The sequence below is a fragment of the Sitophilus oryzae genome, unplaced genomic scaffold (genome assembly GCF_002938485.1).
Source record: "Sitophilus oryzae breed Bouriz unplaced genomic scaffold, Soryzae_2.0 scaffold_815_pilon_pilon, whole genome shotgun sequence".
NCBI lineage: Eukaryota > Metazoa > Arthropoda > Insecta > Coleoptera > Curculionidae > Sitophilus > Sitophilus oryzae.
Window position 1 is genome coordinate 5482267 of NW_022147434.1, and position 27169 is coordinate 5509435.

At 32.8% G+C, this 27169-nt stretch overlaps 2 protein-coding genes across 2 annotated transcripts in view; one reads left to right on the plus strand and one right to left on the minus strand.

Annotated features, from left to right (window-relative positions):
* LOC115889494 (probable cationic amino acid transporter) overlaps positions 1-27169 on the minus strand; it is a 357520-nt gene that overhangs the window by 87730 nt on the left and 242621 nt on the right. Inside the window, exon 3 of the mRNA XM_030909498.1 lies at positions 10323-10476. Coding sequence (XP_030765358.1) covers positions 10323-10476 — 154 coding nt within the window. The remainder of the gene's footprint in view (positions 1-10322; positions 10477-27169) is intronic.
* LOC115889497 lies at positions 10949-20404 on the plus strand. Its single transcript, XM_030909502.1, has 4 exons — positions 10949-11087; positions 13598-13696; positions 14179-14232; positions 20191-20404. Exons 1-4 carry the CDS (start codon positions 10970-10972, stop codon positions 20355-20357), a joined length of 438 nt encoding a protein of 145 aa, XP_030765362.1. The 5' UTR covers positions 10949-10969; the 3' UTR covers positions 20358-20404.

The window sequence follows — 27169 nt, forward strand, 5'->3', positions numbered from 1 at the left end:
ACAGGGCAAACTCCAGCCAGCATCGTTATGGGACGGGAAGTGCGCCTACCCTGTGATCTGAAATTTGGTTGCCGACCGGGAGAAGAAGTCGCCGGAGAAGATTATGTCCACACACTACGTCAAAGGATGGACGACATTCATCAGAGAGTCCGCCTAAATATTCAAAGTGCTAGTGACCGAATGAAGGAACACTACGACATTCAAGCTGAGCATGGAGGATACCAACCAGGGAAGTTGGTGTGGCTATATAACCCGCAGAGACGTCGTGGGTTATCTCCGAAGCTACAATCCTCGTGGGAAGGGCCATACGAAGTCATGGATAGAATTAATGACGTCGTATACCGTATCAGAAAATTGCCAAAAGGAAAACCGAGGGTAGTCCATTTCAACCGTTTGAGCCCCTACCAAGGCGAAATAGAAGATCGTGCTGGGACCGTGAGAACCTGCAGCTTTGATCCCCCTGATTCGGAGATGTCCTTTGACGATTTCATGGCCCGATACAACAGCAGTGAGAAGGCTCGCTATGGTGTAACCAAAGAAGATCAACGAGACCTCTTTTCCGTGCCTCCTGATTATTCGCTCGCTCATTGTGTGGCTCGAGATTTGCGGATGTCCAGAGGAATCGCTGCGACGTTCAATGAGAAGTTTGGGCGTGTCGGAGAACTACGCCGACAGGATCCAGAGGTTGGAAGCGTCTTGAGGCTAACCGACAATGCACATGGTCAAGCAAGGCACATCTTCTACCTGGTCACCAAGGAATGGTCCCCGAGTAAGCCGACTTATCTCAATCTATGGAAGACCCTGATTGAACTGAGAGAAGCCCTGCTAAACAACAACATTGCACGATTAGCCATTCCGAAGCTGGCGTGTGGACTCGATGGTTTGAGTTGGCGTACAATCCGGAACATGATTGAAGTCTTGTTCAGATTTACGGGAATCGAGATCCTCGTTTGCTGCTACAACCCAAAGCTGAGATCGGGAGAGAAAACTGTAGACTGCTATTTCTACCAGACTTCGCAATGTACCAGGGGCCAGCTTTGCAAATACCTTCATTCACCGTATAATCTCGGGACGAGCATGTGCCTAAGAAGGGGGCAGTGTTGCGGGCCGGTGTGGACTCGACCTAACCTCACAATATGGCCCGCCCTCGGATGACCTTAACATCGCATAGACACCGCAATGATTCATTCGTTCGAGAAGAATCGAGTCCCACTGGAATGGACTAGTACATACGAGAACATTCGAAAACCTTCTCTACGCACCTAACGATCTATGGACTATTCTAGAGTTCTTTACCTGTCGGTATAAAAGCCGGCGGCAGTGGCCTAGAGGGGCAGTTATAAATATACAGTTGACGCTAAAATTCAAAATAAATTCTTAGTTATAAATCGTTTGTAAATAGTTCTATAAGTCTTTTATCGTTATTGTTTTTGTTAATTAGTGTTAAATAAATAGTGTTTAAATAAATTGTGACTTTCTATCCACACGGAACCGACGAAAAACATAACAATAAATAAAAAGTCAAAAATACAAATTTATTGGCTTTCAAATAAAATTAATTTCGTATACATTGTGTGTACACTACAGTTTTTGGGGATAAACTCAGGGTTTTTGACAAAATTTACCCATTGCGATCTTCTCGTCTGATTTTTAGGAAAGCTAGAACAAAAGTATAATTTTAAAAAGATTATTGAAAATACCTATTGTCATATTTAACCCCGGGTCACCTTAAACCCCAATAATGAAAGTATTTTCTTTTTGTAGTTTTGTACAGTTAAAAATTTGTCTCTGAAATATATTATAATAATATGATAATCAATATCCAAGTTTTTAACCCAAACAGTCAAAACACAAACCCTAAGTTACGCCTATGATCCTAGGCAAGCTTTGTCATTTGTAGTTTTGTACAGTTAAAAATTTGTCTCTGAAATATATTATAATAATATGATAATCAATATCCAAGTGTTTAACCCAAACAGTCAAAACACAAACCCTAAGTTACGCCTATGATTCTAGGCAAGCTTTGTCATTTGTAGTTTTGTAGGTTAGGTTAACCTTTACAAAGCAGTTAAATAAAATAAGCTTTTATTGGCTTAAAAATTCTTACCTGTGAAATGTAACACCATCATCTTTATGTTTTGGTGTCAGGGAATAGCCACAAGCGGCACAGCTAACCATATTTTCGGAACACTGGAATTTGGCCTCTGATTTGGCGAACTGGGGCGATAAAAAATGACAACAGAATGAGTCATACTCGGAGGACCAATATGGCCGATTTTGTCTCGCGCATACTTTAGTGACAGATACGAAACGCTCGTTCCTGTGTTTTTTTATTCATTGATCATGAGTTATACCACAGAATATCTAGCTACGCAACAGAAGCCTCGTTACATGTAAAAAATTGTAGGTAGCAAAAGGAGACAGATATTTTGATGCGGTAGTTTTGCTACTACATAATAGAGGGCAATAAATCTAAAAGAAAACAGTTTTCTACAAACAAAATTTAAAAGAATTTTGTGCAGTGTTGCCATTGTGTAATTCATATCGTAATACTTCCTGATAAAGCCTACCTTCAAATTTGCTACATCATTTAAACATATTACAATAGATCAGAGTTGTTTTTTTCAATTTGCCATGTTAGTTGGAATTAAATCTTATGATCTAAATTACAATTACTTCCTGACGTTTGATTTTATAATTGAATCCTGAATTTTTATTGTAATTCGGCGACAATATAATAAGTATTGTTCTACTATTATGATACCGCTTCCTGACGTTCGATTGTGCTCATACCAAGTTCATATCGTATAATCGGGAAAAAACGGCGTTAGCGATGGCTATGAAATGAATATCGCTGTCATTTTATTTGTAAATTTATATGGGAAGTGTCATCGATCGTCCTTTTCCAGCCAGCTGGACGCCGTTTTTTTTCGGTATCATACGGTATTTGATATATACTATTTTTCATGACATTACAATATTATGGTACCATGAAGCATATCAATTAATACTACAATATAGTACCATATTACGATACATGGCGTTCGATTGGGCTTAAACTTGGTATACTATATCTTCAGTGACATTGTAATATAATGCTATCATGGAACATATAAAGTGGTACCTTCTATATACCATATTTGATGACATAGCAATATTAAGTACATGGCGGTAATAGGGCTTAAACTTGGTATACTACGTATTTTCGGTGACATTGTAATATGATGGTACTATGATGCATATAAAGTGGTAAACCTAAAAATATTACCATATTTCAATACCATTTCCTGACGTTTGATTGAGCTCATATTTGATATATGTATACTTGCGTATTTTTGATGACATTGCATTATTATGGTACCATGAAGCATATCAACTGGTACCATAATATAGTACCATATTATGTACATGGCGTTCGATTTGGCTTAAATTTGGGATACTACGTATCTTCGGTGATATTGTAATATTATGGTACCATGGAACATAATAAGAGGTACCATAATATAGTACCATATTACGATATCATTTCCTGGCGTTCGATTGGGCTTAAACTTGGTATACTACGTATCTTCGGTTACATTGTAATATGATGGTACTATGATGCATATAAAGTGGTACCTTAATATAGTACCATACTTCAATACCATTTCCTGGCGTTCGATTGAGCTCATATATACTTGCGTATTTTTGATGAAATTGCATTATTATGGTACCATGAAACATATCAGCTGGTACCATAATATAGTACTATATTACGTACATGGCATTCGATTGGGCTTAAACTTATTGGGATACTACGTATTTTCGGTGACATTGTAATATTATGGTACTATGATGCATATAAAGTGGTACCTTGATATAGTACCATAATTCGATACCATTTCTTGGCGTTCGATTGGGCTTAAACTTGGTATACTACGTATCTTCGGTTACATTGTATATATTATATAATATATTATTAATTGAACCTGTGTCACTTTTTAAAATCTACCTAGGTCTATATAAATAACGTGGCAAACGGAAGAAATTTGTTATTATTGTATTTTTTAGTCATTTAACATTTCTTGTACTGCATTTTAATAAATCATTTCCATTATTATTAAACTTACATTTCATTACTAACGTTCCAGCATTAATAAATATCACTATCAATCGCCCTGTCTATTATTAATTTTAAAGGTAATTAAAGGTATTTTCTTAGTTAACATTATAAGGTAGTGTATATTAAAAATGTATATGTTTTGTAATAATATACTTAAAAGTATTTTAATAGCTAAAGGAATAATTAATATAAGTGTATCTGACAAGAAAAGAAGAATAGAAAGAAACACATACTGCATTATACACAATAAAAAGAATGGGATGCCAATTCAAGTCTTTTTGAATCTGGCAACTGTGCATATTTAGCCGAGCTACAAGGCCGTCGACGAGCCGTCGATCCAAAACCGAAAGTTCAAAATTTCTAATTATATTCTGATTGTGATATTGTCGCGCCATCTTCTATTTGTGCAATTTTAGCTCTTTCATTTCGAGTATTTTTCTGTTGCGTAGCTAGATATTCTGTGGTTATACCGTTCTGGCAACTGTTACTTTTGGTTCGGTATTAACATGTGTTGTGGAAGTAAATCGCATAAGGATCTTATTAAGTCGGAGTGAGAGAAATGCGACGGTGTGCTGTTGCGTTGTTGCCGGTACGCGTTTCCCTATCAAGTAAAGTAAAATCACGATCGCAAACCGCTTATTTTTAAGACTTTTTTTTCGAAAAGGTAGCTAGATAAAAGCATTAGATATGTTTCTGAGCATCTGAAATGGAATTATAAGGATATCGTTAGTGTGTCCATTTTTTTTATAACGAGAAAACGTTAGTAATCGCGATAATTTAAAAACTCAACTTTTTTACACATAACACGCCATAACTTAAGAACCACTTTAGATATTGAAGCTTTTTTTATATTGAAGATCGGATCATTTACAATATGTTTACATAAAAAAAAATTCGATCAGGTTGTTTTTTCCATTCTAAAATTTAAACAACCCATCCATTCCATCCATTTATTTTTAGTGCATAGCGGTTTTCAGCAATTGTGTAACTTTTTTATTTATAAAGATTTTTGTATACTGTCTGCGAAGAAAGTTTTTGAAAAACTACAATCAATTAATTCTAATAGATTTCGAGATATCGATTTTTGAATTCAGAGTTCTAATAGCGCGACCACTGTCGAACACCAACTCAATTCCACTTATTTTTACCAAAAATGCAAGTGTTTCTAACTTACACTTAAAAATTTTTCAAGCTATAGGGAAAATTACAACGACTCGTCAATAAATAAACAAATGAAGTATCACGAGACGTAATTAAATCGTGAAGCTGAACGCATGATGTACACCTTTTCCTAAAACTTTAAGTACTGACAGAGGTACTAATTGGGTCAACCGGTCAACTGGGACAAATCTGCTATATCCCCTTCCGCGTCTCTTAGCAATGTGCACAGTTTCTCGGTTTATGTAAGGTTATGCAAGCATTTTTGGACATATATTTATACGAACTTTTTTACTTATTCGGACCACCCTGTATATGTATATATAATAATAAATAATAATAATAACTCCCGTATATGGCGTTTAACGCCTTGGGAGTAGCAAGGTACAGCTTGCCATGCTAGAGCCGTTCGGTATACAAGGAAGGTAACGTGGCTAGCACTACTCTTCAACCGCCTATTATTACCTCAGGATTGTGCATCCCAAGTACTCATTTAAGGCTGAGTCGACCTAGGTATCCAAACTATTTTTATTTTAATAAAAATAGTCGTCTGATGAAATGCCGGGTGTAGGATTCGAACCTATTACCTTGAGATTAGTAGACGATAGCCTGTACCTCTACGCCACCGGACACCGTGTATATATATATAATATAAATATAAATAAAATATTAGACTTCAGATTAATCTTTACATATACAAATAAAGAAAAAAGTTGAGTGATGCTTGAGTGATATGAAAGCATAAAGTTGAGCCTTACACGTTCATATTTTATTATATGCATAGTCAAATTTTACACGTATGTGAAAGATCTGCTGTTTGCCATTTATTTCTTTCAAGAAAGAGATTATTTGTCAGAAGCTTGGCGATATAGCGGTATTTTGTCAAGATTAGACGTAAAATAAGTTTTCCTTTATGCTTATTTTCCGCTGAAGGGACTGGAAAAACCGGCTGCGTACGGTTACGTAAATCCCTCGACACAGGTAGCTCAGAAAAACCTCTTTTATTTTGAATATAAAGTAGAATATGTTAGAGCGATGTCTGGCCATTTTTTCAAATTTCGTCATAAGCAAAGATGTAAATGTTTGGTTTCCGGTTTTGATTACAGTTAATCCATCAACATTATCAATTAATCAGTGCAAGCAGGTTTATTTCGACATTTTAAAATTATTTGGAGTTCTACAGGGTCTTTCTAAAAAACATAATAAAGTTGTATTTATTTTAAGGAATACCTTATACAGGGTGAGTTTTCTACGATGTTCTCTATGGCTTTCTCGGAAACTACTGGAGATAGAGTCGGTTAAATGGGTAAAGAATTGTAGTTTTGTGGGGCATAAATATGCGCCTTTCAGATTTTTGAAAAAGTTCATGGCTTACTAGATATTTCGAAAAAATCAAATTTCGGCTATTTTAAAAATGGTACCATTATAATCTATTTTAGACAAAAAGTTTTCAGATAAAAGTTGTAGAAAGTTGTAGGTTATATCCTTACATTATGTTCTACTTTTTTTTAAAGTCTGTCATTTCTGACATATGACAAAAACTTATGTTTTTCTAAATGGAAACCATATAGCCAATTCTTATCAATTTTAAACAATTTCACTTAGTTAGCCATGGAAACAAGTCCACTCGTCGTTGCTCTCAGAAATGTCATACTGTCACATCCAAACTTTGTAAATTAAAATAATCAAAAATTGTAAATATGAATTTTACAAATGAAGAAAAGCGTGTAAGATTATTAGTTCAACTTTTCTTGACTATACATTTTCGAGGATACGTTACATACGTTTTTAGAGAACGATTTTCAATACATGTTAGAAAAGCTAAATTTAGAGACACGCGCATCAATGGAGTGGTTCCAACATGACTTTCATTATGACACTCCCCTCCATAATGAAAAAAATGTTAAAAATTATTTATATCATAATTACTTAAAAAGGATAGGAATAGGTGGACCAATTGCATGGATCTCCTCGATCACCTGACCTATCTATTTTAGATTTTTTTATGCGGTATTATTTTTTTATTATTTTTTGAATATTTTCTAAAATAATTTAAAGTGTATGTAGTGATATTATTTTTTTACGTTTTAGTTTGTGTAATGTAAATTGTAAAGAACTGTTTAAAATAAAATATTCTGTCTTTTTATAAGTTATAAATTATAATAATTAAATAAATAACATAATAGGAATATCATGCCAACTATGTGAAATTAGCCAAGAAAGATAAGAATTGGCTATAATTCAGGAATTAAAAAAAAACATATTATAGCTTATATCGCTAAAAAGCTTAAAAAATGGCTTTCTTTATGAAGTCATGGCCAAATATGGTTTCCATTTAAAAAAACATAAATTTGTGTCAATTGTCAAAAATGACAGGCTTTAGAAAGAAACGGAGAACAGAGTCTCATTAAGGATGTGATTATCTACAACTTTTATCTGAAAACTTTTTGTCTAAAATAGATTATAATGAAATTAGAGACCATTTTTAAAACAGTCTAAATTTGTTTTTTTTAAATATCTAGAAAGCCATGAACTTTTTCAAAAATCTGAAAAGCGCATATTTATGACACCACAAAACTGCAATTCTTTCCCCATTTAACCGAGTATCTATCTCCAGTAGTTTCCGAGAAAGCTATAGAGAACATCGTAGAAAACTCACCCTGTATATTGGCTGATTTTTCGATTCTGTGGAAAAACTCCAGCTTACTTTATTTCACTCCACTTTTTTTATTCTTATTTTATAAACAATTTTATGTCTTTCTTCATTTAGAGTATTTAGGTTGGATTCCGTTTCTGATTTTGTTAAACTTTTTATTATTACGAAACATGGTTCCCGAATAATGTCTATCAATATTGTCACCAAATTAATCGTATTCTACAGGATGTTTGTATATAACACCTAAAGTAACTTTTACTTTCAAAATGCCATTCGAATATCTGCAAGCGCTTGAAACGAATTTATAATACATCGAAAAAAATATTTTAGCCCCCTGTATCTACGACACAGGCTACGACACAAAACAGAAATCGACCTCTGTTGATATTAAAAATTAATGTTATTTTTACGTGAAGAATCTCCCACGAGAGATAGCAAATGTATTTTTAAAATACCCTGTATAATAAGAATATTAAATCAAAACATTTCAACTGCAACCAAACCGTTCTGTATTTAACCGATATTTTTCAGGAATGGATCCGTATCCATATCAAGCTGCTTAACTTGGTTTTATAACGAGTGGTGAAGCTAGAACTTTTTTTTGGGGGGTGGGGGGGGGGGGGGACAAGCAATTTTCCCAACTTCCTACTTTTTTTTAAAGGCCATTATACATGTAATAATGTATCGTGATAGGAATAAAAACCCTTGTTCTAAAAAAATTGTTTTATTAATTTAAATTTTAAATTTGACATTATTGAACATTATAACATGCATAAATAATAATTATTGTTATGACAACTCTAAAATTAAAATAAAATCGTACCATCCTTAATATTTTATTTAATAACTAGCGTGTACCAGCGACTTCGTTCGCGTCGAATTAATCATTTGTAATGGTGATGATAAAGCAAAGCAAGAATTTCCATTAACGTACAAACTGGATAAAATTTTCTCACATTTATGTCAGCATGAGAAAAAACAATATTGCGATATTATTATATAACTTGGTAATATTTGAGGGGTAGTTTCATCTCGTTGGAATTTGACTTTCGAAAAATCCGTTTGCCAAAAATAAGCTTTTTACGTCAAGCCGTTTAAGCAGAATCGTGGTTAAGAAATTACCCAACTTTTTGGAACACCCGGTATGATTTTTTAAAAAAATTCAAAATATGTAAAAAAACCAAATAAATTATGCTTGTCCAATTGTAATATTTGAGGGGCGTTTTCACCCTCTTGGAATTTGAGATTCGAGAAACCCCTCCTTATCGAACCTCTACACCCCACAGTCAATCCGTTTGCTAAAAATCAGCTTTAAACGTCAAGCAGTTTAAGCAGAATCGTGATTATTCAATGGTCATATTTTATGAAACACCCTGTATAAATGATATTATTATAGTATAAAAATCTTAAAATATGTAAAACAACAAAATAAGATATACGTGTTTAAGAGTTTTTCCGAAAAACTCACCGGTTTTTAAATAAAAAATATTTTAATATTTGAGGGATATAGTTTCACCTCCTTAGAATTCGAGTTTCGAAAAATCCCTTCTTATCGAACCTCTAAACCCTAAACTCAATCTGTTTTCCAAAAATCAGCTTTTTACGTCAAGCGCTTTAAGCAGGATCGTGATTAATCAATTACCAGATTTTTCGAAACACAATGTATACGTTTTTAAAAAATCTTAATATATGCAAAAAAACAAAATAAAATATACTTGTTTAAGCGTTTTTTCGGAAACTTGACCGCTTTTTAAATAAAAAAATATTGTAATATTTGAGGGGTAGTTTCACCCTCTTGGAACTGGAATTTCGAAAAATCCCTTCTTATCGAACCTCTACACCCTAGAATCAACCTGTATGCCAAAATTGAGCTTCTTACGTTGAGTGGTTTGAGCAGGATCGTGATTAATCAGTATGTCATTCACTTAAGGATTTTATATATTGGTATAGACTAGTCGTCTGGTCTTCAAAGTGGCCCAAGTTGTTATTAGTTTTTGTAAAAGTAAGTTGATGGCAATATCTGCTTTACATTAGTGCAGCGGCAAATTTTATTTTTTATTTTTGACAAATTTGGGATTTAGACGTCGCGTTGTCATGACTAATTTCCCAACTCAATTATACATTGGGGGGGAGCATCCCCCCCCCCCCCTCTTTATCCCCAATAGCTTCACCACTGTTTATAACAGAATTCAGTCTTCCAGTTCATATCAAAATACTACATTTGGCCGTTACATGCTACTTGTATTTTTAAGATTCTTGTATTTGTAGATGTTGTTGAAGATGATATTCTACGATAACTGATACGCATATTAAAATAAATTGTTAAATCTGAGAGAGTTAGATTATAGCTAAAGCCGAATGGCCCTCAAAATACGATTTTTGCTACATTTGACAAAGTTAAATTACCTGAGAATATACTAGCTATTGCTGCTATAATGAAGCTGATGACCACACCTGGACCAGCCACGTTTTTTGCCACCATCCCTGCTACCAAATACATTCCGGTACCAACACAACTGCCAACTCCCAGAGACGTCAAATCTAGTGTGGTAAGACATTTCTGAAAAATAAAAATAATTTATTAAGTTCCAGAGAACAAAAAATAAGATATGTATTGATAATAATTAAATAAAAAATGTAGGAATTAACTAAATAACTTGAGAATTTGGGTTAAAATATAAAAGAAATCTGGAAAATTATGTTTGATATTTTTGTGCCTCAAATTTCTTTTAATTGAGTATTATAAACCTGTATAAAGTATAAAATGCATTTAAATATAATAAACTATACTAAAATATTACACAACTTTAAGTATTCAGCGTAAAAATATATAGTATTTTATTAACAAACAGTAGAATTATTTATTAATCTGTATGTAAGAAAATAGAAATAAGGTACCCTAAAACAAAAAGTTAACTTTTCCTTTTTTGTTGCTATGGTGTATTTGGACGAAGCATATTTTATAACAAACATAATATGTGATAGGTTGGTATAGGTATTTTTATTTTACCAGCAGATATAGGTATGCAATTTGTCAAAGTAGATAAGAGAAAATGTCAGATAAAAGTACTGAGCTAGATCCAAATAAAATAGAAGATTTTGCTTTTATTGGTGATTTTCCGTATTTTGTTCCTCAAGAAAACAGTGAAGCAGATAAAGGCGATGACAAGAGTAAATATATCTATAAATAATACACTTTAGGATAATATTTTTGGTGTACATAATAAATTGTACAAATATATCAAAATACACCAAAATATTTATTTAAACTTTAAACGGACGTTTTACTAGACATTCTAGAATCATCACCGGATGATTTAAAACTTAATAGATTTGTATAATTTAAGGTAGATGATTTAGCATTGAGTTTCTTTACAAAATACAAATATTTCACATAATGCTAAAACATTTGGTAAAACCTACGTCTAGAGTCTATATGAACTTTATTGGCGTGTTGTGGTGGATTTGTGTTTTTTTCAGATATCTATATTAACCTTTAAGAATAGTTTAGTTAATAATAATAATAATATTAACCTTGAATATTTAAATGTTTATATTGGAAACTGTTTGACTTGCACAGCTAAATTGACTAGTTGAAATGGAAATCAGGAATAGGAGCAGTTACAGAGGTACAAAGAAAATTTTAATAATATGAGAATGACGGATTATTGCACTGGAGAATGGTAATGCCGGTATAGTAGAAAATCAAGCAGATAATAAGATAGACAGACATGAAAATTTAACATATTTACTGTCCGTCGCCTGTACCTAAAATACGTTTTTTGCCGCTTTTTAAAGATAAAACACATTCATCCAACAATTTTTATGCTTAAAAATATTCAGTTTAAGATAATCTTGCAAAAAAATCCCAAAAAAGTGTTAAATGCGTGGGGACCTATTGTGCACCAGAGCCTTCCAAAAATGTTTAAATATGAAATCAAAAAAATGATGGACAATTCTAGCAGATACTTTGCTACAGACACCAGCTACCAAATCGACAATAGTACAGCATCGCAACAGCGCAAATATACTACTGATTTATAAAAAAGCAGTAAGACTATTTGTCAAAACTGCACACCAATATGCTTACTACCTTTGATATACAATTTTCGCAAGGATTATCACTAATTCACGATTAATAACCTCCGATATGCTGACGATAGGGTGCTCCTAGCTAGCAATGAGAAAAATTTGCAGTGCCTGGTGGACAGAGTTAGCAGTATTAGTCAGAGTCATGGTCTTAAAATAAACTTAAACAAAACAAAATTTATGATTATCAGCAAACTAAATATTGAAAATATCAGGATATAAGTAGAAGATCAAAATATATAAAGGGTAAGAAGATTTAAGTGCTTGGGGTGCTGGCTGAATGATAAATGGGATCTTGATGAAGAAATAAAACATAGAACTGAAATAGCCAGAAACATTTTTTTCAAAATGAAAACTCTACCCTACAACCGAGACCTGAATCTGACTACTCGATGGCGAGCTACCAAATGCTATGTACTGTCTACGTTGTTATATGGAGTTGAGGGATGGACGTTGAAGGCACGGATCATGTCACGCTTGGATTCACTTGAGATGTGGTTGTACCGACGAATGTTGAAAATATCCTGAACCAAACAAATCTTGAAGTATTAGAAAGAATGAATAAGGACCAAGAACTATTGACTACAATAAAACGACGGAAAGCAGCATATTTTGGTCATATTTTTAGGAATAACAAATATAGTTTGCTACAGCTGATCGTTGAGGGAAAGATTGAAGGATGACGAGGTATCGGGCGTAAACGGTTCTCCTGGTTGTGGTATTTGCGTCAGTGGTTTAATATAGGAGAGGCCAGTGCAATTATCCGTTTGCCTGAAGACAGGGAGAAATTTCAATTGATGGTCGCCCTCCGACGAGGAGAAGGCACATGAAGAAGAAGAAGATCACTATACTAGTTAAACAAGCAAAGTTTAGAAGTAGATTTAGTAAGATCGATCATATTCTCATGGCTAAGGAGTGATTATTCGATATTAGTCGAAAAGGAGTGTGAGGGTGTCTACTTAGAACTAGCCTTTATAGATTTCGAAAATGCATTTAATTTGATGGTGCAGCTATAGCCCAACCTACCATGGAGTCTACAAAGATGTAGAATGTAGATATGTATTTTCCCCAACATATACAGAGAAGCTACAGCAATCATGAACGCTTCTGTTGGACAAGAACGGAATAGCAAATCGAGCAAGACAAGAAGATCCAATGTCTCCTAAGGTGAGCAAAGCAACATTGGAGAATATTTCCAATAAATTAAGTTGGAATAACAACGTTATAAATATGGATGCCGAATTCTTAAGGCCATTTAAAATTGAAATGTTCATCGCGGACTAAATAAAGTACAAAATTTAATATACAGTGCGTAATATAAAATACCAACAAATGAGGAAAAAATATTATAGAGATATCAAAAAACTACATAATCATTTATGGCGAATTTAAATATGTAGTGACATATTTAAAAATTTCTGAAAAATTGACATTTATTATTGGTAACCTCAAGTATATTGACATTGGAAATGTTCTAGTTAATATTCATTATTCTTTGTCGTATTTTCCCCCATTTGTTTTTAAACGACATTTTTTGAAAAGTTCAAAAACTAAGTAAACTAATTCTATCAATTTCTAATTCTATATTCTAGATGAGTATGAATGTTCAAGATGGAGCGAGGAACAAATAAATTTTGCGACAAAACCTGAAAATCATTGGAAATATGATTTTTTAGGAGACAAATTTTACTGTAAGTATATTACTATATTAATTTGAAATAATTCTAATAAATAAATCTATGTAATTCTGGAGAAAAAATATCACATGGCAGAAATGCAAGTAAATTCACATATGTGATTTAAATTTAAATCTACGCATAAAAGTTCTCTCCGAGCTTTGTACTCAGTTACTTACTGTATTTTGTATAATAGTATACTATATTTATATTGTATTTTTAGTAGCTAACTAATACATTTTTAGAGTCTGCAAGAAACTTCGCTGTTGATCATAAAACTTTTTAACCTAGAATTAATTTTGTGCTAAAAATAAATTAGAGCGTGTCTAGTGTGTCTTGAAAAAACATTTTTAACAAAGGATGAAATAATGAAATAAGCATATTAAGGTTTATTATTTAGAACAATTTAAATTAAACTATATTAGTGAATAAGCGTGGGTATAAAGTTACTTACGGTAGCACTGAAATAAATGTATGTGTTTTATTATATCTTGCAGATGGAGAGGATGGTCCCATGTTCAAGTTAGCTTTCTTAGAAGGATTAGAACCGGGTACGTTCAAAAATATAACTATTTTTTAAATTTACTTTAGTGAATATCCTTCAACGAGGGAATAAAAGGCAGTGTATTCTCTCAGCCTTATATTATTTTTTTAACAAGTTGCAAGATTTTTAACATTGAAAATGTTTCTGTTATCCTATATAAGGGAGCCCAAATCGAATTAAAATGCTACATTTGCCACACCATGACGTCATATATACAAGGGTATAGGAAATGTCGGCGCAGCGGCGGCAGTCGGCCAGCGCGCGCAAAAACCATTGCATCGCTAATTGTTTATTGATATATCTTTATTAGTTTAAAAGCAAAAAATATGGGGTTTGCTTTGATACCTTGTCAAGACATAAGCGAAACTTTTAAATTGTTTCTTTTTTTCATTTAGGCCTTCGTTTTTCGTTAATTTCTCCCATTTTTCTTATAGTATATTTTTAATTTTCTTTTTGTTTATAATATGTTTAAAAGTTACTATTAAAAACTTGTAACTTAAGTACGTAGTTAATTGATTAATGCTAATACATCTTAAAAATAACATTTACAATAAAAGATAAAATGTATATCACATCTTAAAGAATTATGATATTTAATAACAGTATACATTATATTATGTCTTGAATAATATTGCTTTAATTTACTATACAGGGTGTCCCAGAAATGAGTGCAGATATTTTTAAGGGTGGTAGATCTGGTCAAAATAAACATATTTTCTCTTTACCATTTTTAAAATACATTGAAAATAACCGAGTTATTTAACTTTGAAAATTTAAAAAATAATCGCAACATTTTGAGAACTGCCGGCAGATATCGCCAACTACATCCAATTACCTGTATCAAACCCAGATTTCAGTTAATTCGAGGCACACTATGTGTTGCCATAGGGACAAAGAAAGTATATGTTAAAAGTAAGTCATAAAATCACAACACCTGAGAGGTTTGCAGAGATGCATTACATTTTAAGATTGTGATATTATTACATAAAATAAATTAAAAAGTTAAATGTTTAATAATGTGTTAAAAAATGTGGTAAAAATGTCAAATTAAAAACTTACCCAACATTAAAAAGATACTTATGACAGATCGATGTAACTGTGACAGTTCTCTTTTTCGATATACTAAAAATGATAAACTAAAATACACTTCACTGTGCTGCTTGTACATGCTATTATAATAACTACTAAAATAACAGTCCCCATTTTTAACACATTATTTTCATATAGCCCTCATCACAATTTGAATCACTGATTTACAAAACACCTTGAAAAGCACACATTACTTTGAATACCTTTCTGAATGAATAAATGTTGAGAATTATTGTCTCTTACCGCCACTTTCCGAACTACTTTCAATCTAAGAATATACATGTTTCACTCAACAATTTTAAATACGTATTTTGTTTTTTCGCAATTTTTTCTATGTATTTCAACAATTCCATCGACAGCCCAATCGTTGCGTCAGCCGTCAGCCAAGAGAGCGGCGCATCACTGGTAACTGCTCCTCTGTCGCGCCGCCGTGTCGAGCTTGCGTCATGCGAGGTTGCCGTAGTTTTAACAATTTCAAATTCAAGACACTCGAAGCAATTAAATTTTAAAAATAAAACAGAAAAACATGAAAGGAAACAAACAAAACGCAAATGAATTGGTTATTGATAAGGTCACAAAAAAGATATTTCTAAAATGTTTATCGTAATTCAGAATTCAATACATCGAAAACAGCCCGACGAATAATCAATTCATTTTTGTTTTGTTTATTTCCTTTCATGTTTCTCTGTTTTATTTTTAAAATTTAATACGAATTTGATTGCTTCGATGTCTTGAATTTGAAATTGCTGTAACTGCCGCGGCAACGTTGCTTAACATCGTCGTCTGACGCAAGACCGTCACGACGGCGCGGCGACCGGCGACTCAAAGGACCAGTTCACACGCGGCGGTTCTTGGCTGACGGTTAGTGTGCAGAACTACAGTGCAAGCAGGTTTGCCGCTTACTGGTAGTCAGCGCCAATCTGGGCACTCATTCTTGACATCGTTTCGCAACTTTGCGTATACGCATCACGTGTATTGTTATAAACATGGTATCCCAGAAATAAGTGCAAGTATTTTAAAAGGGGGTAGATCTCGATAAAAAGAAACATATTTTCTCTTTATCGTTTTTTCAAATAAACCCAAAATAATGGAGTTTTCAAATAAGTCCAAAATAATGGATGCCTCGTCGTCATTCAGTCTTTCCCTCAACGATCAGCTATATATAGGAAACTATATTTGTTATTTCGAAATATGACCAAAAATATGCTGCTTTCCGTCGTTTTATTGTAGTCAATAGTTCTTGGTCCTTTCACAGTCTTTCCAATACTTCGAGATTTGTTTGAGAACCACTGGATCTTTTCTGGATTTTCTTTCTTGTAAATTTAATCTACTACCTATATTGCAATATTATCAAGAAATTATTTTTTTAAATAAAAACTAAAAATCCAAAAAATCCAAAATATTTTCAAAAAATTCAGAATTTTCAAAAAAAATTATTTAGAAAAAAACCTCCGTGTTTCTGGGGTTGAACTATACTACCAGTTAAGTTAAAATACTTGCACGTATTTCTGGGACACCCTGTATATGGGTACATAGTAGCGCCGCGCCGCGCCGCCTCGCGCTTATAACCTTGAAAAATTAAAGCGTGTTATCAAATCGGCTAATTCACAGTGAAAGCAGGTAGGCGCCGTCAACCAGCGTTCATCTGCTTTCTCGCTTTTACCGGAACGAAAATTTATTTATTTCTGCTTTTGTACTCGCCGACGGCGCACAGAGCGTATTAAGAACTAAAAGTTGGCCAAAATTATGTTTTATGATTTTTTTGCTTTTTTGCTAGTAATATTAATTATTAGTGGAGAGGGTGCTAATATGGAACCCCATTTTGTTTTTCCTACACAATATTTTTTCCTCTACTCTGAAACCCTTTTCACCGATCAAATAGGGCCATTCTGTGCAAAACCAAGCAATTGGATGAGGATGCTAGAACAAGAAAGTAATTTGTATATTATAGACGATATTTGAGCGAGGATGGGTGTTTTAGGGTAAAGACTATTTCCTTTAAGAATCTATTTAAATCAATGTTTTTTTTGGTAGTGGCAAATATTGGCAAGATTTTTGTACATATTCCAAAGCTGGAGACTTTAAGCATTGAACGGATACTAATTTGCATGCGGAATATTGCCGAATAGTCTTACACCTTATAAAAATGCCTCTGATTTTTTAAATAAAAAACATTATAAAGAAATAGAATAGAAGGAAACGTTTCAAAATAAAAATTTGGCATAAAACAGGACTTGCCAGCTGGCTCTGTATCCATCATGACAGTTATTATAAACAATTTGCAAAAAAAGCACTACAAACAATTCCACTATTTTGTAATCTTAGAAATATTCAGAATACACTCAAGATAATTCATACTTATAATTGAAATATATTATTTATTTGATAGTCAACTTACGACTTAAAAAAAGCTAATAAACGTGCTTACATTTAGTATTTATAGATTTGTATTTAGTTAAGATAAAAAATGAAAATAGAAAAATATCACTTTTGGCCAGGTTTATAGACCAAATACCCCTATGTGCGGCGCCGGCGCGGCGGGCGCGGCGTTTGAATATGGTTAGGTTAGGTTAGGTTAGTTAATCAGGTAAATTTCCTCTTAATTAACTATTCCGAACCCTGCTCGCATCTCCGAAAAAGCCATATAACAATACACGGCATATACGCAAAGTTACGCATCACGTGTATTGTTATATGGCTTTTCAAGATGCAGATAATAATATATGTGGTCAAGAATAGGTCCCCAGAGACGGCGCTGGTTGCCGGAAAGAAAGCGAAACCTGCCTCCACTATGTTCGTACCCTTAGGCCAGAGAAGAACGACCGGTTAGGCTGTTGATGCAATTGTCGAAATACATCGAAAAAATAGCTAAAAAAATACGTTGTCAATAATTGTTGAGTGAAACATGTATTTTCTTAGATTGAAAGTAGTTCGTATAGTGGCGATAAGAGACAATAATTCTCAACATTTATTCATTCAGAAAGGTATTCAAACTAATGTGCGCTTTTCAAGGTGTTTTGTAAAACAGTGGTTCAAATAAAACAGAGAAACATGAAAGAAAACAAACAAAACAAAAATGAATCGATTATTCGTTGGGCTGTTTTCTAAATTTCTTGAATTGAGTTCTAAATTACGATAGACATTTTAGGAATTTCTTTTTGTGACCTGATTGTGAATAATATGAATCATTTTATTAATTTTATTCCAAAATAAAATTATTTTGCAGTATAACAAAGATTTTCGTAAACGTCATAAACGTAATGTTTTAGTTAATTTTCTGTGGTTTTTGTTAAGTTTTCATTGAAAGGGTAAGTACTAAAAATAATTAATGTGTTTTTTTTTTCTATAATTATTAATAATGAGTACTGATAAAAGATTAAATTTAACATTCCTAATTTTTTGAGTAGAAATTTGTCTATGAATTTATAAAAGTAGAACTATGTTCCGTCGAACTATGTAGAATGTGGATAACATAGGAGATTGCAACACTGCAAGGTTTAGATACACCGTAGGGAGATCTCAGGTGAATAAACAAGTGACACTAAAAAGTTTTTTCAAATTTCCCGGAAAATGTCAAGAAAAATTTTAAATTTTCAACATTTTTTTTTCGCAAAAAAAACTCATAGGCGTGTTTCTGGGGTTGAACTATACTACCAGTTAAAATATTTGCACTTATTTCTGGGACACCCTGTATATTAATAAATCATAAAAACAATATATATAGCTAAACTATTATAAAAACAATATACTGTGTGCGTCTCAAAAGTGGCTCACCCCTATAACTTTTTTATTTTTTTCGGATAAAAAAACGAGATTTGGTATGTTAGTATATGACAAAAATTAGGACTGATTGATATATTCAATTGTTTACGGTCACTTCCCGTTTCACCGGAAATGAATACACCTTTTCGAAATGGCCCCCTCGGTATTTTATTACTTTATTCGATAGAAAATGACACTGAATAGAATGGCATATCATATGTCAACTTTTGACATTTTCGCATATGGTTTATTTGAAATTATAACATGCTGTTCATAATGACAATTTGACTTGAAATACCAAGTGTGTGGTATTAAATTATTCGTAAAAAAAATGCTTTTTCTAAATATGCTAATGAGCCACCCTCGTTCCATTTTAACAAATTGAGATATGATTAAAAATACGATTTGGGTATTTTTGAACCGACCAGGACAAGACACTTAAAACATTAGACGATCAAATATATTTTTCCAAGGCTCCTGGATTAAAAATTAGTGTTTTTAACTAGATTTAAATTTAAAATACAATTTTGATTTAAGCGAAAATGTCAAAAGTTGACATATGATATGTCATTCAATTCAGAGTGTCATTTTCTATCGAATAATGTAAGAAAATACCGACCGTGCTATTTAAAAATCAAAAGTTGTAGTCATTTCCGGTGAAACAGAAAGTAACCAAAACAATTGACTACGTCAATCAATACTAATTTATGTCATATACTAACATTCCAAATTTGTTTTTTTTTTATCTGAAAAAATAAAAAAATTATAGGGGTGAGCCACTTTTGCGCACAAACGCACCCCGTATAGCTTAAAATTAACAAGAATAAATTAACTACATCTCTGAAAGAATTTATAAAATGCAATATATTGTCTTTACAATGCTATTTACAGTAATGATGAAATAAAATTCATTACAACCAAGTAAATCCACCTAAATAAAATACGTTTTTAATTATTTCTCTTTCCTGTTCTCATTTTCTTATTGGCAATATCTTGAACTTGAAATTGGAAAAAAAACAAAAATATTTTTCTCATTTTCTTTAGAATTAGAAAGATCAAACGAAACGGCATTTTGTTCTTTTAAGGGAATTAAAACAGATTTTTTGTTTTCTAGATAATTCCGGTAGCCTCCAACAATTCAGCTTTAAAAATATTAATTCCCAAGAGGCGGACAAAAGAACAGTGAATCCAGACAAAGTTAATTTTGAGGTAAAGCTAAAAGATAGCATTTCGCAAAAATTATACAAAGGAAGAAGTAAATTTAAGAAGAGGTTGTTTTAAATTTTTGTCGTTTTAAGATAATAATAAATTAAATTTGATAGATTATATATTTTTTATGGTGTATACTAAATTTGTGTTTTTTTAATTTAAAGCCGTATATTTTTAATTAGAGCAGCTCGGTGGTCCTCCGTGGCTAGGAATGTTTCGCACTTGTTTATTTTTTTATTTCTATATTTTTTAAATTATATATCCTCTTCTAAAAAAATCTTATTGTATTTCTCTGTACTGCTTTGGATGTATCAGCACTGAAACAAAGTCCTCTAAGATTAAAATATATTATTTTTTGTTAAATTTAGGATTACATTTTTTAATGGCTTTTTTCAACTGATTTGTGATGACTTTGAATAAGTCGACACAATTGCAATCGAATTTGACAATGACACAATCATAGTTTTGCTGCATAGGTATGATCGATAGCGGCTCCAATTTCGTTAAGTTTGCGCATACCACCTGTGACGTCATACGCCATACAAAAAAATATCCATATGTTCAATTGCCACTAATAAAAAAAAGATCCAAAATAGGGAAGAATTAGGACATAACCCCAAAAGTTATGTCAAATCATCTAGCTTGACATTTAAAAAATTATTTTCACATTTATTGTGTCATCTGTTTGACAATTTGAAATTGGCGCGCAGAGCTTGCCGACCAATAGTGCCGTTTATCACCTGTGATGTAGTGACCAACCTGCGCAATATCATACCTTGTATTTTTTGTATCATGGTTTTGCTGGTATTTTAATTGTAACTTCCTCTGGGCCGTATTATTAAATTTTACTAATTTGTAGGTAGATTTTTACAAATAACATTTAAATGAGGATTTCAAATGAAACGAAATTCTAGACGAATGTACAATTTTAATGCCTCTACAAAAAAGTCTAATACAACTTTTGAATAAAATTATCTGGAGAGATAATAAGCTACACAAAACAATAAACGCATATTTTCTAAACAAAAATATTAATTTGAAAAACAAGACACTTTGAATTTTCTGGCTTACGTTTCTAAATAGTTTGTATACTGTAAAGGGAAATATTCGAAACAATAAGCTCTGACATGCAATTTTTAGTCTACAGACTATTTGGTTGCAAAAGTGAAAACAATACGTACTTATGTAATGCTACGCAATGCAATCAGATATTCGGCCGATCGACTCCATAAGAATGTATTGTTTTCACTTTTGCAACCAAATAATTTTGGATTCTAACCACATTTTCTCGCGATGGATGTTAATCAAAAGCCAAAATGACATTCCTCGCAAATTTTGAAGTATAATTAGTGGAAAAGTAAAAAGTATGTTAACTTTTCCACTAATTGAAAATTCCTACCACTAATTTTGACGTTCTGAATGCTTATATTCAAATTACAGGAACAAACTTCTACGCTAATTGAAACCACTAATTTATTCTACTAATTGCTAGGATCTGAATGAAGCTTTACTTTATGATCATTCACAATGTCTAAAAACACAATTAAAATTAGTAAAATATCGTAGCAACAGCTTGCGGTATTCTGCTGTATCCATAGAGAAAGCATAATATTTAGCTTATAAAAAAATAAACTTCTGATTTCTAACCAAAATTTTTCTTGACGGATGGCCAAAATGACATTTCTCGCAATATTTGAAGTAGAAAAGTCAAAAGACTGTTAACTTTTTCTACTAATTGAAAATTACTAACACTGATTATGACGTTCTGAATACTTACATTAAAACTTCTACGGCTAATTGAAACTACTAATTTATTTCATTGATTTTGAGGTTCTGAATGAAGCTTAATAATTATTGTTTTTCAAATATGCAATAATTGTTTTGAGTAGTATTGACATTTTCAAAATTTACATGGGATTTCCTGTCCAGTGTTCCGGTACACCACACGGTATGAACCTACTTTTATTTTGAACTTAATTGATATTCGTTACTTGTTACACCACTAATACACACTTGTTACATCTAATACACACACACACACACAATAAAGAAATATGTTATTCTTATTTCTATTTATGATTGATATTCCGAACAAAAATGTTTTACAATCATTATGAACTTGATATAATAGGTACTACCGGAAGTAAAACATGGGAGGGAAGTAAATATATTCAAGGCTACTTTAAAAATGTGGCAGCCAAAAAAGCAATATTTTTTTAATTTCACCATTGTTATTTCCTGCATTGTCGTTTTTTACTTTCAAAGTTAGAGTCGACATCAAAGTCAAGCCCTCTTTCAACAAAACTTCTTTTGAATCGTAAAAGCCGTTAAGCTCCACACCGAGACTCTAATTTGAATAATCTTTAAGGAAATATATTCTATTTTTAGATTTTTTACTCACTAATTTTTTATTGAAATTGAATACTTTTTTGCTTTACATGTTTGAGATATATTTTTAATTTCGTTAATTGCAATTAAATTTGTAAGCTTTTCTCGAATTTTAAGGCAACTCTGTACATACATACAGGGTAGCGCACCTCATTCGCCTCGGTTGGTTATACGAAAACGGAAAGATGTAGAAACAAAATATTTTATGGGTATATGTGGGGAGGTAATGTGCACAATTTAAAATTATTTTGAATTGTACAGGGTGTTTCAGAACTAAGATCCATACCAAAGTCATATTTTTTCTTATGGAACACCCGGTATTTTATTTCATTTTTGGATTCTCGGGCCCAAAAAAAGGTATTTATTATAAGGGTTCAATATGTTTAAAATCTTTGGTTTTTGAGATATTGAAAGATATTTAAATTTGCATGCTACAGTAGAATAGATTATTAACACCCTGTACATTACTTTTCAGAATTAGTTCTTGTACTGAGTTTAAAGGTAGAGAAATAAACTTTTCAGAAAAATGTTATTCCTTCCTTAAATGTATACAGGGGTATTAAAAATCGCTGGTCTATTTTAAATATTTATTTTACATAAAAACTTCGTTATTTCAAATGCAACACTATGTATTTTTTTAAATAAGTCAAAGCATATTTAAATGCTCTTTCAAAGTATATTAGGGTTTCCTATATCTATCTGGCTCAGATTTTGAATAAAAAGCGATTTTTCAATAAACTTGTAATCAAGATGGCTAATGTTGTCATGGCAAGTTTCTAGTGACAGTTTAGTAGCTATTTTCAAAATCGAAATTAGTTTATGGACTTATTTAAATTTATACCAGTTTACTTTAATTTACCTACAATAGTTTAATAAATAATATTTATTAAACATGTGTTTATTATTCTATCAAGAAAAACGAAGAAATAGTCTTTGAATTATTTTACGATGACTTGTAGATACATGGATTTTCTATAAAAGAGCCAATTACGGCAAATTCATTTTCTTCACTTCCAACGACAAGTTTCTGCCTAATAGGTTTTTTATAAACCACACTACCAGGCGAAAAAGGACAAGAAGTTTTTCAAAGAAACTCTTATCAGGAAGATTCCTATTTGGATATCTTTGAGCATAAGCCCTTGAGGCCAAGAAGCAATTTTCCTCACAAAATAATGTCACTAGTAACATATCTATTCGTTCCGCCAGCAGATACTGCTTTATTTTTCTTGATAAAATAATGAATACTTACTTATTAAACTAGGTAAATTTAAGTAAACTGCTATAAATTATAAATAATAATTGTCCATAAACTAATGTCGACTTTGAAAATAGTTCCTACCTGTCACTAAAAAATTGCCATGGCGACACCAGCCATCTTGATTACAATTTTATTTAAAAATCGCTTTTTATTCAAAATCTCATCTAGATAGATATAGGAAACCCTATCTAGAGTTTGAAGAGCATCGAATCTGCTTCGATTTATTTAAAAAAATACAGGGTGTTACATTTGAAATAACAAAGTTTTATATAAAATATATCCTTAAAATCAGCAACTTTTGTTAGCCCTGTATAAATTTAAGAAACCAATACCATTTTCAGTAAAGTGTGATTTCTCTACCTTTAAACTCAACAACGTAAACATGTAATTATGAATAGCATGCAAGAATAATGTTAATAGTAAAGACTATCATTTAGCATGCTAATAATGCCATGTTTAAAAATATCTGCTGGATGAAACTAAAAGTGTTTAACTTTGTTAAACATGACAGATTAACCCTTATACATAAATGCAATTTTAAAATTTGGGCCCAAGAATCCACCCGCTGTCTTAAAATACCAAGGTTCCAACCTCAACTGTACAACTACCATGTTAGCATCATCAGCAGATGATTATAAACTGTTTATAATCATCTGCTGATGATGCTAACATGGTTAGCGAAACGCGCGTCCAGTGTAAAAGTAAAAGTGTTTTGGTGTATTGTGGTGATTTAGTGTTTTTATTTTGCTGTGTAACACCAAAGGTTCCAACCCTCAACTGTAATCTCTACCTTTAAACTCAACGTAAGAATTAATTATGAAAAGTAATGTACAGGGTGTTAATAGTCTAATCTATTGTAGCATGCAAATTTAAATATCTTTAAATATCTTAAAAACTAAAGATTTTAAACATATTTAACCGAGGGGTAAATGTCCTTGTACTTTTTCAGTTTTCCACCCGGCCTACTCTTACTGTCTATAAGCTCACCGTAAAGCAGAGATTTTGGTATGCGGTTTTCTTGCATTCTACATACGTGACCAGCCCATTTTAAGCGGCATTTTGTAACCATGACTCCAATACTCTCGTAGTTAGCTTTTTCAAGGACCGATACGTTTGAGACATGATGGAACCACCGGATTCTTAAGAGTTGTCTAAGGTTGCAACTTGTTTAATGCGTTCATGTGTCGGCGGTACGGCACCCAGGTTTCACTCTCATATAACATGGTGGGGATTATAATTGCTCGGTACACTGCAAGTTTTGTTTTTGTACTCAAGTTATGATTGTAGAAAACCCTGTCTTTTAATTTCCAAAATGCTCTTGAGGCGCTATTAATCCTGTGCTGAATTTCAGAGTCAATATTGGCCTTTTCCGAAATCAAACTGCCAAGGTAATTGAATTCCGCCCCATATTCCAATAGTTCTTTTCCGATTTTTATAGCATTGTTGTGATCTTCCGGGGGAGTGCACATGATTTTAGTTTTGTCGATGTTTAGCTTAAGGCCCAAAGCCTCGTATGAGTTCTATATGTGTTCTATATTTCTTGTAATTGTTGTACCGTGCTTGCAACTAGAGCGCAGTCGTCAGCGTATTGAAGTTCTGTGATGAATTTTGTACGTGCTTTTGCCCTGGGTCATTTTATGTTCAACATACCGCCGTCGTATCTGTACCTAATGCCGAATCCTCTCTCCTGCAGTTTGCTGTCCACTATAATGGAGAGCACTGCCATGAATATGTTGAATAGGAGAGGCGCTAAGACACATCTATACCTAACTCCTGTATTTGTTAGGAATGGGTCGCTCAGTGATCCATGATGTGACACTCTTGACTTGTTGTTGTTATGGAGGCTTTTACACACTGTTTGAAATTTGTTGGGTACTCCGAACTTTTTTATAACTGCTCAAAGCGCATCTCTGTTAACAGGGTCGAAAGCTTTTGTTAGATCGATGAATGCAACATAAAGTTTAGACTGCTGCTCTTTTACTTTTTCCTGTAGCTGACGCGACGGATGGAAAATATGGAATCGACGGCGCCGCGGTTGGTACGAAAACCCGTTTGCGATTCTGGGAGGATTTTTTTCTATATAGGTATGAGTGCAGGCGGTTTGACATTATTTTTGCAAGATTTTTTCCACCGATAGCCAATAGTGAAATTCCCCGGTAATTTCCGCAGCCTGATGCACTTCCTTTGTTCTTAAATATATTCACTATATTCGCGTTGCGAAAGTCCTGAGGTACCTCTCGTCGTATGCGACATCGAAGAGAGCCTTAAGATGACCAATAAGTTCTTTACTTGCACACTTATAGATTTCCGCCGGAATCGCGTCACAGCCAGTTGATTTGTTGTTTTTAAGCTGTTTTATAGAGGTCTTTATTTCCTGTTCTGTTATTGGGATGTCTGACAATCGAGGCTGTTATACTGAGGTATTGTGTTTAGTGCTTCTATATTGGGGTTGTTTTCTTGGTTAAGGATATGGCTATAATGTTCTTTCCAGCGATTTCTGATTTGTCCTTCCTCTTTTAGACGTTCGTCATTTTGCGCCATGATTGGGAAGCTTACCTTTTTAGTTGGACCGTATACTTCTTTAACAGCCTCGAAGAATTTACGATAATCGTGATGCGTGGCGTACTCTTGAATCTGATTGGGTTTTTGTGACCACCAGTTATCCTTTACTTGGCGCAGTTCTCTTCGAAGCGTGTTGTTGGCTGCTTTAAAGTTGTCTACCAATCTAGAATTATGTGGATTTGCAGAGTGCAACTCTATAATAATTTTAGCGTCTAACATTGGGCCGTCTAAGCAGCATTAACTACCCCAACTAGTTTTGATTATGTTTCAATGACTCCCTTGGTCTTGGCCCATAGCCTATAGCCGAATCTAAGACCCTCAGGACCTCCAGGTGGGGACCTGCTAACTAACAAAACCTCTTCAGTTATGCATGTTTTAAGTGTGTTAAACCTCAAACCTTGATATGGTTAGGTTAGGTTGTAACACAGCGTATATAGATTCTCTATTTCATTTAAATTGTTTGTTATACAGTTGGCCAAAATATGTCTTCTTTAACTTTGTTGAACAGCCCTGGGTTGTTATACTACAACATTTTTATGCAATAGTGGGAAAAACACTATTTCTAATAAGTTAAAACAATAATTTTGAAAAAAATGTCTATACCTATGTGGTGGATTCTCTCCAAAAAATCCTTTATGGGTATTTGGTCACTGCAAGAAAATCTACAAAATAAAAT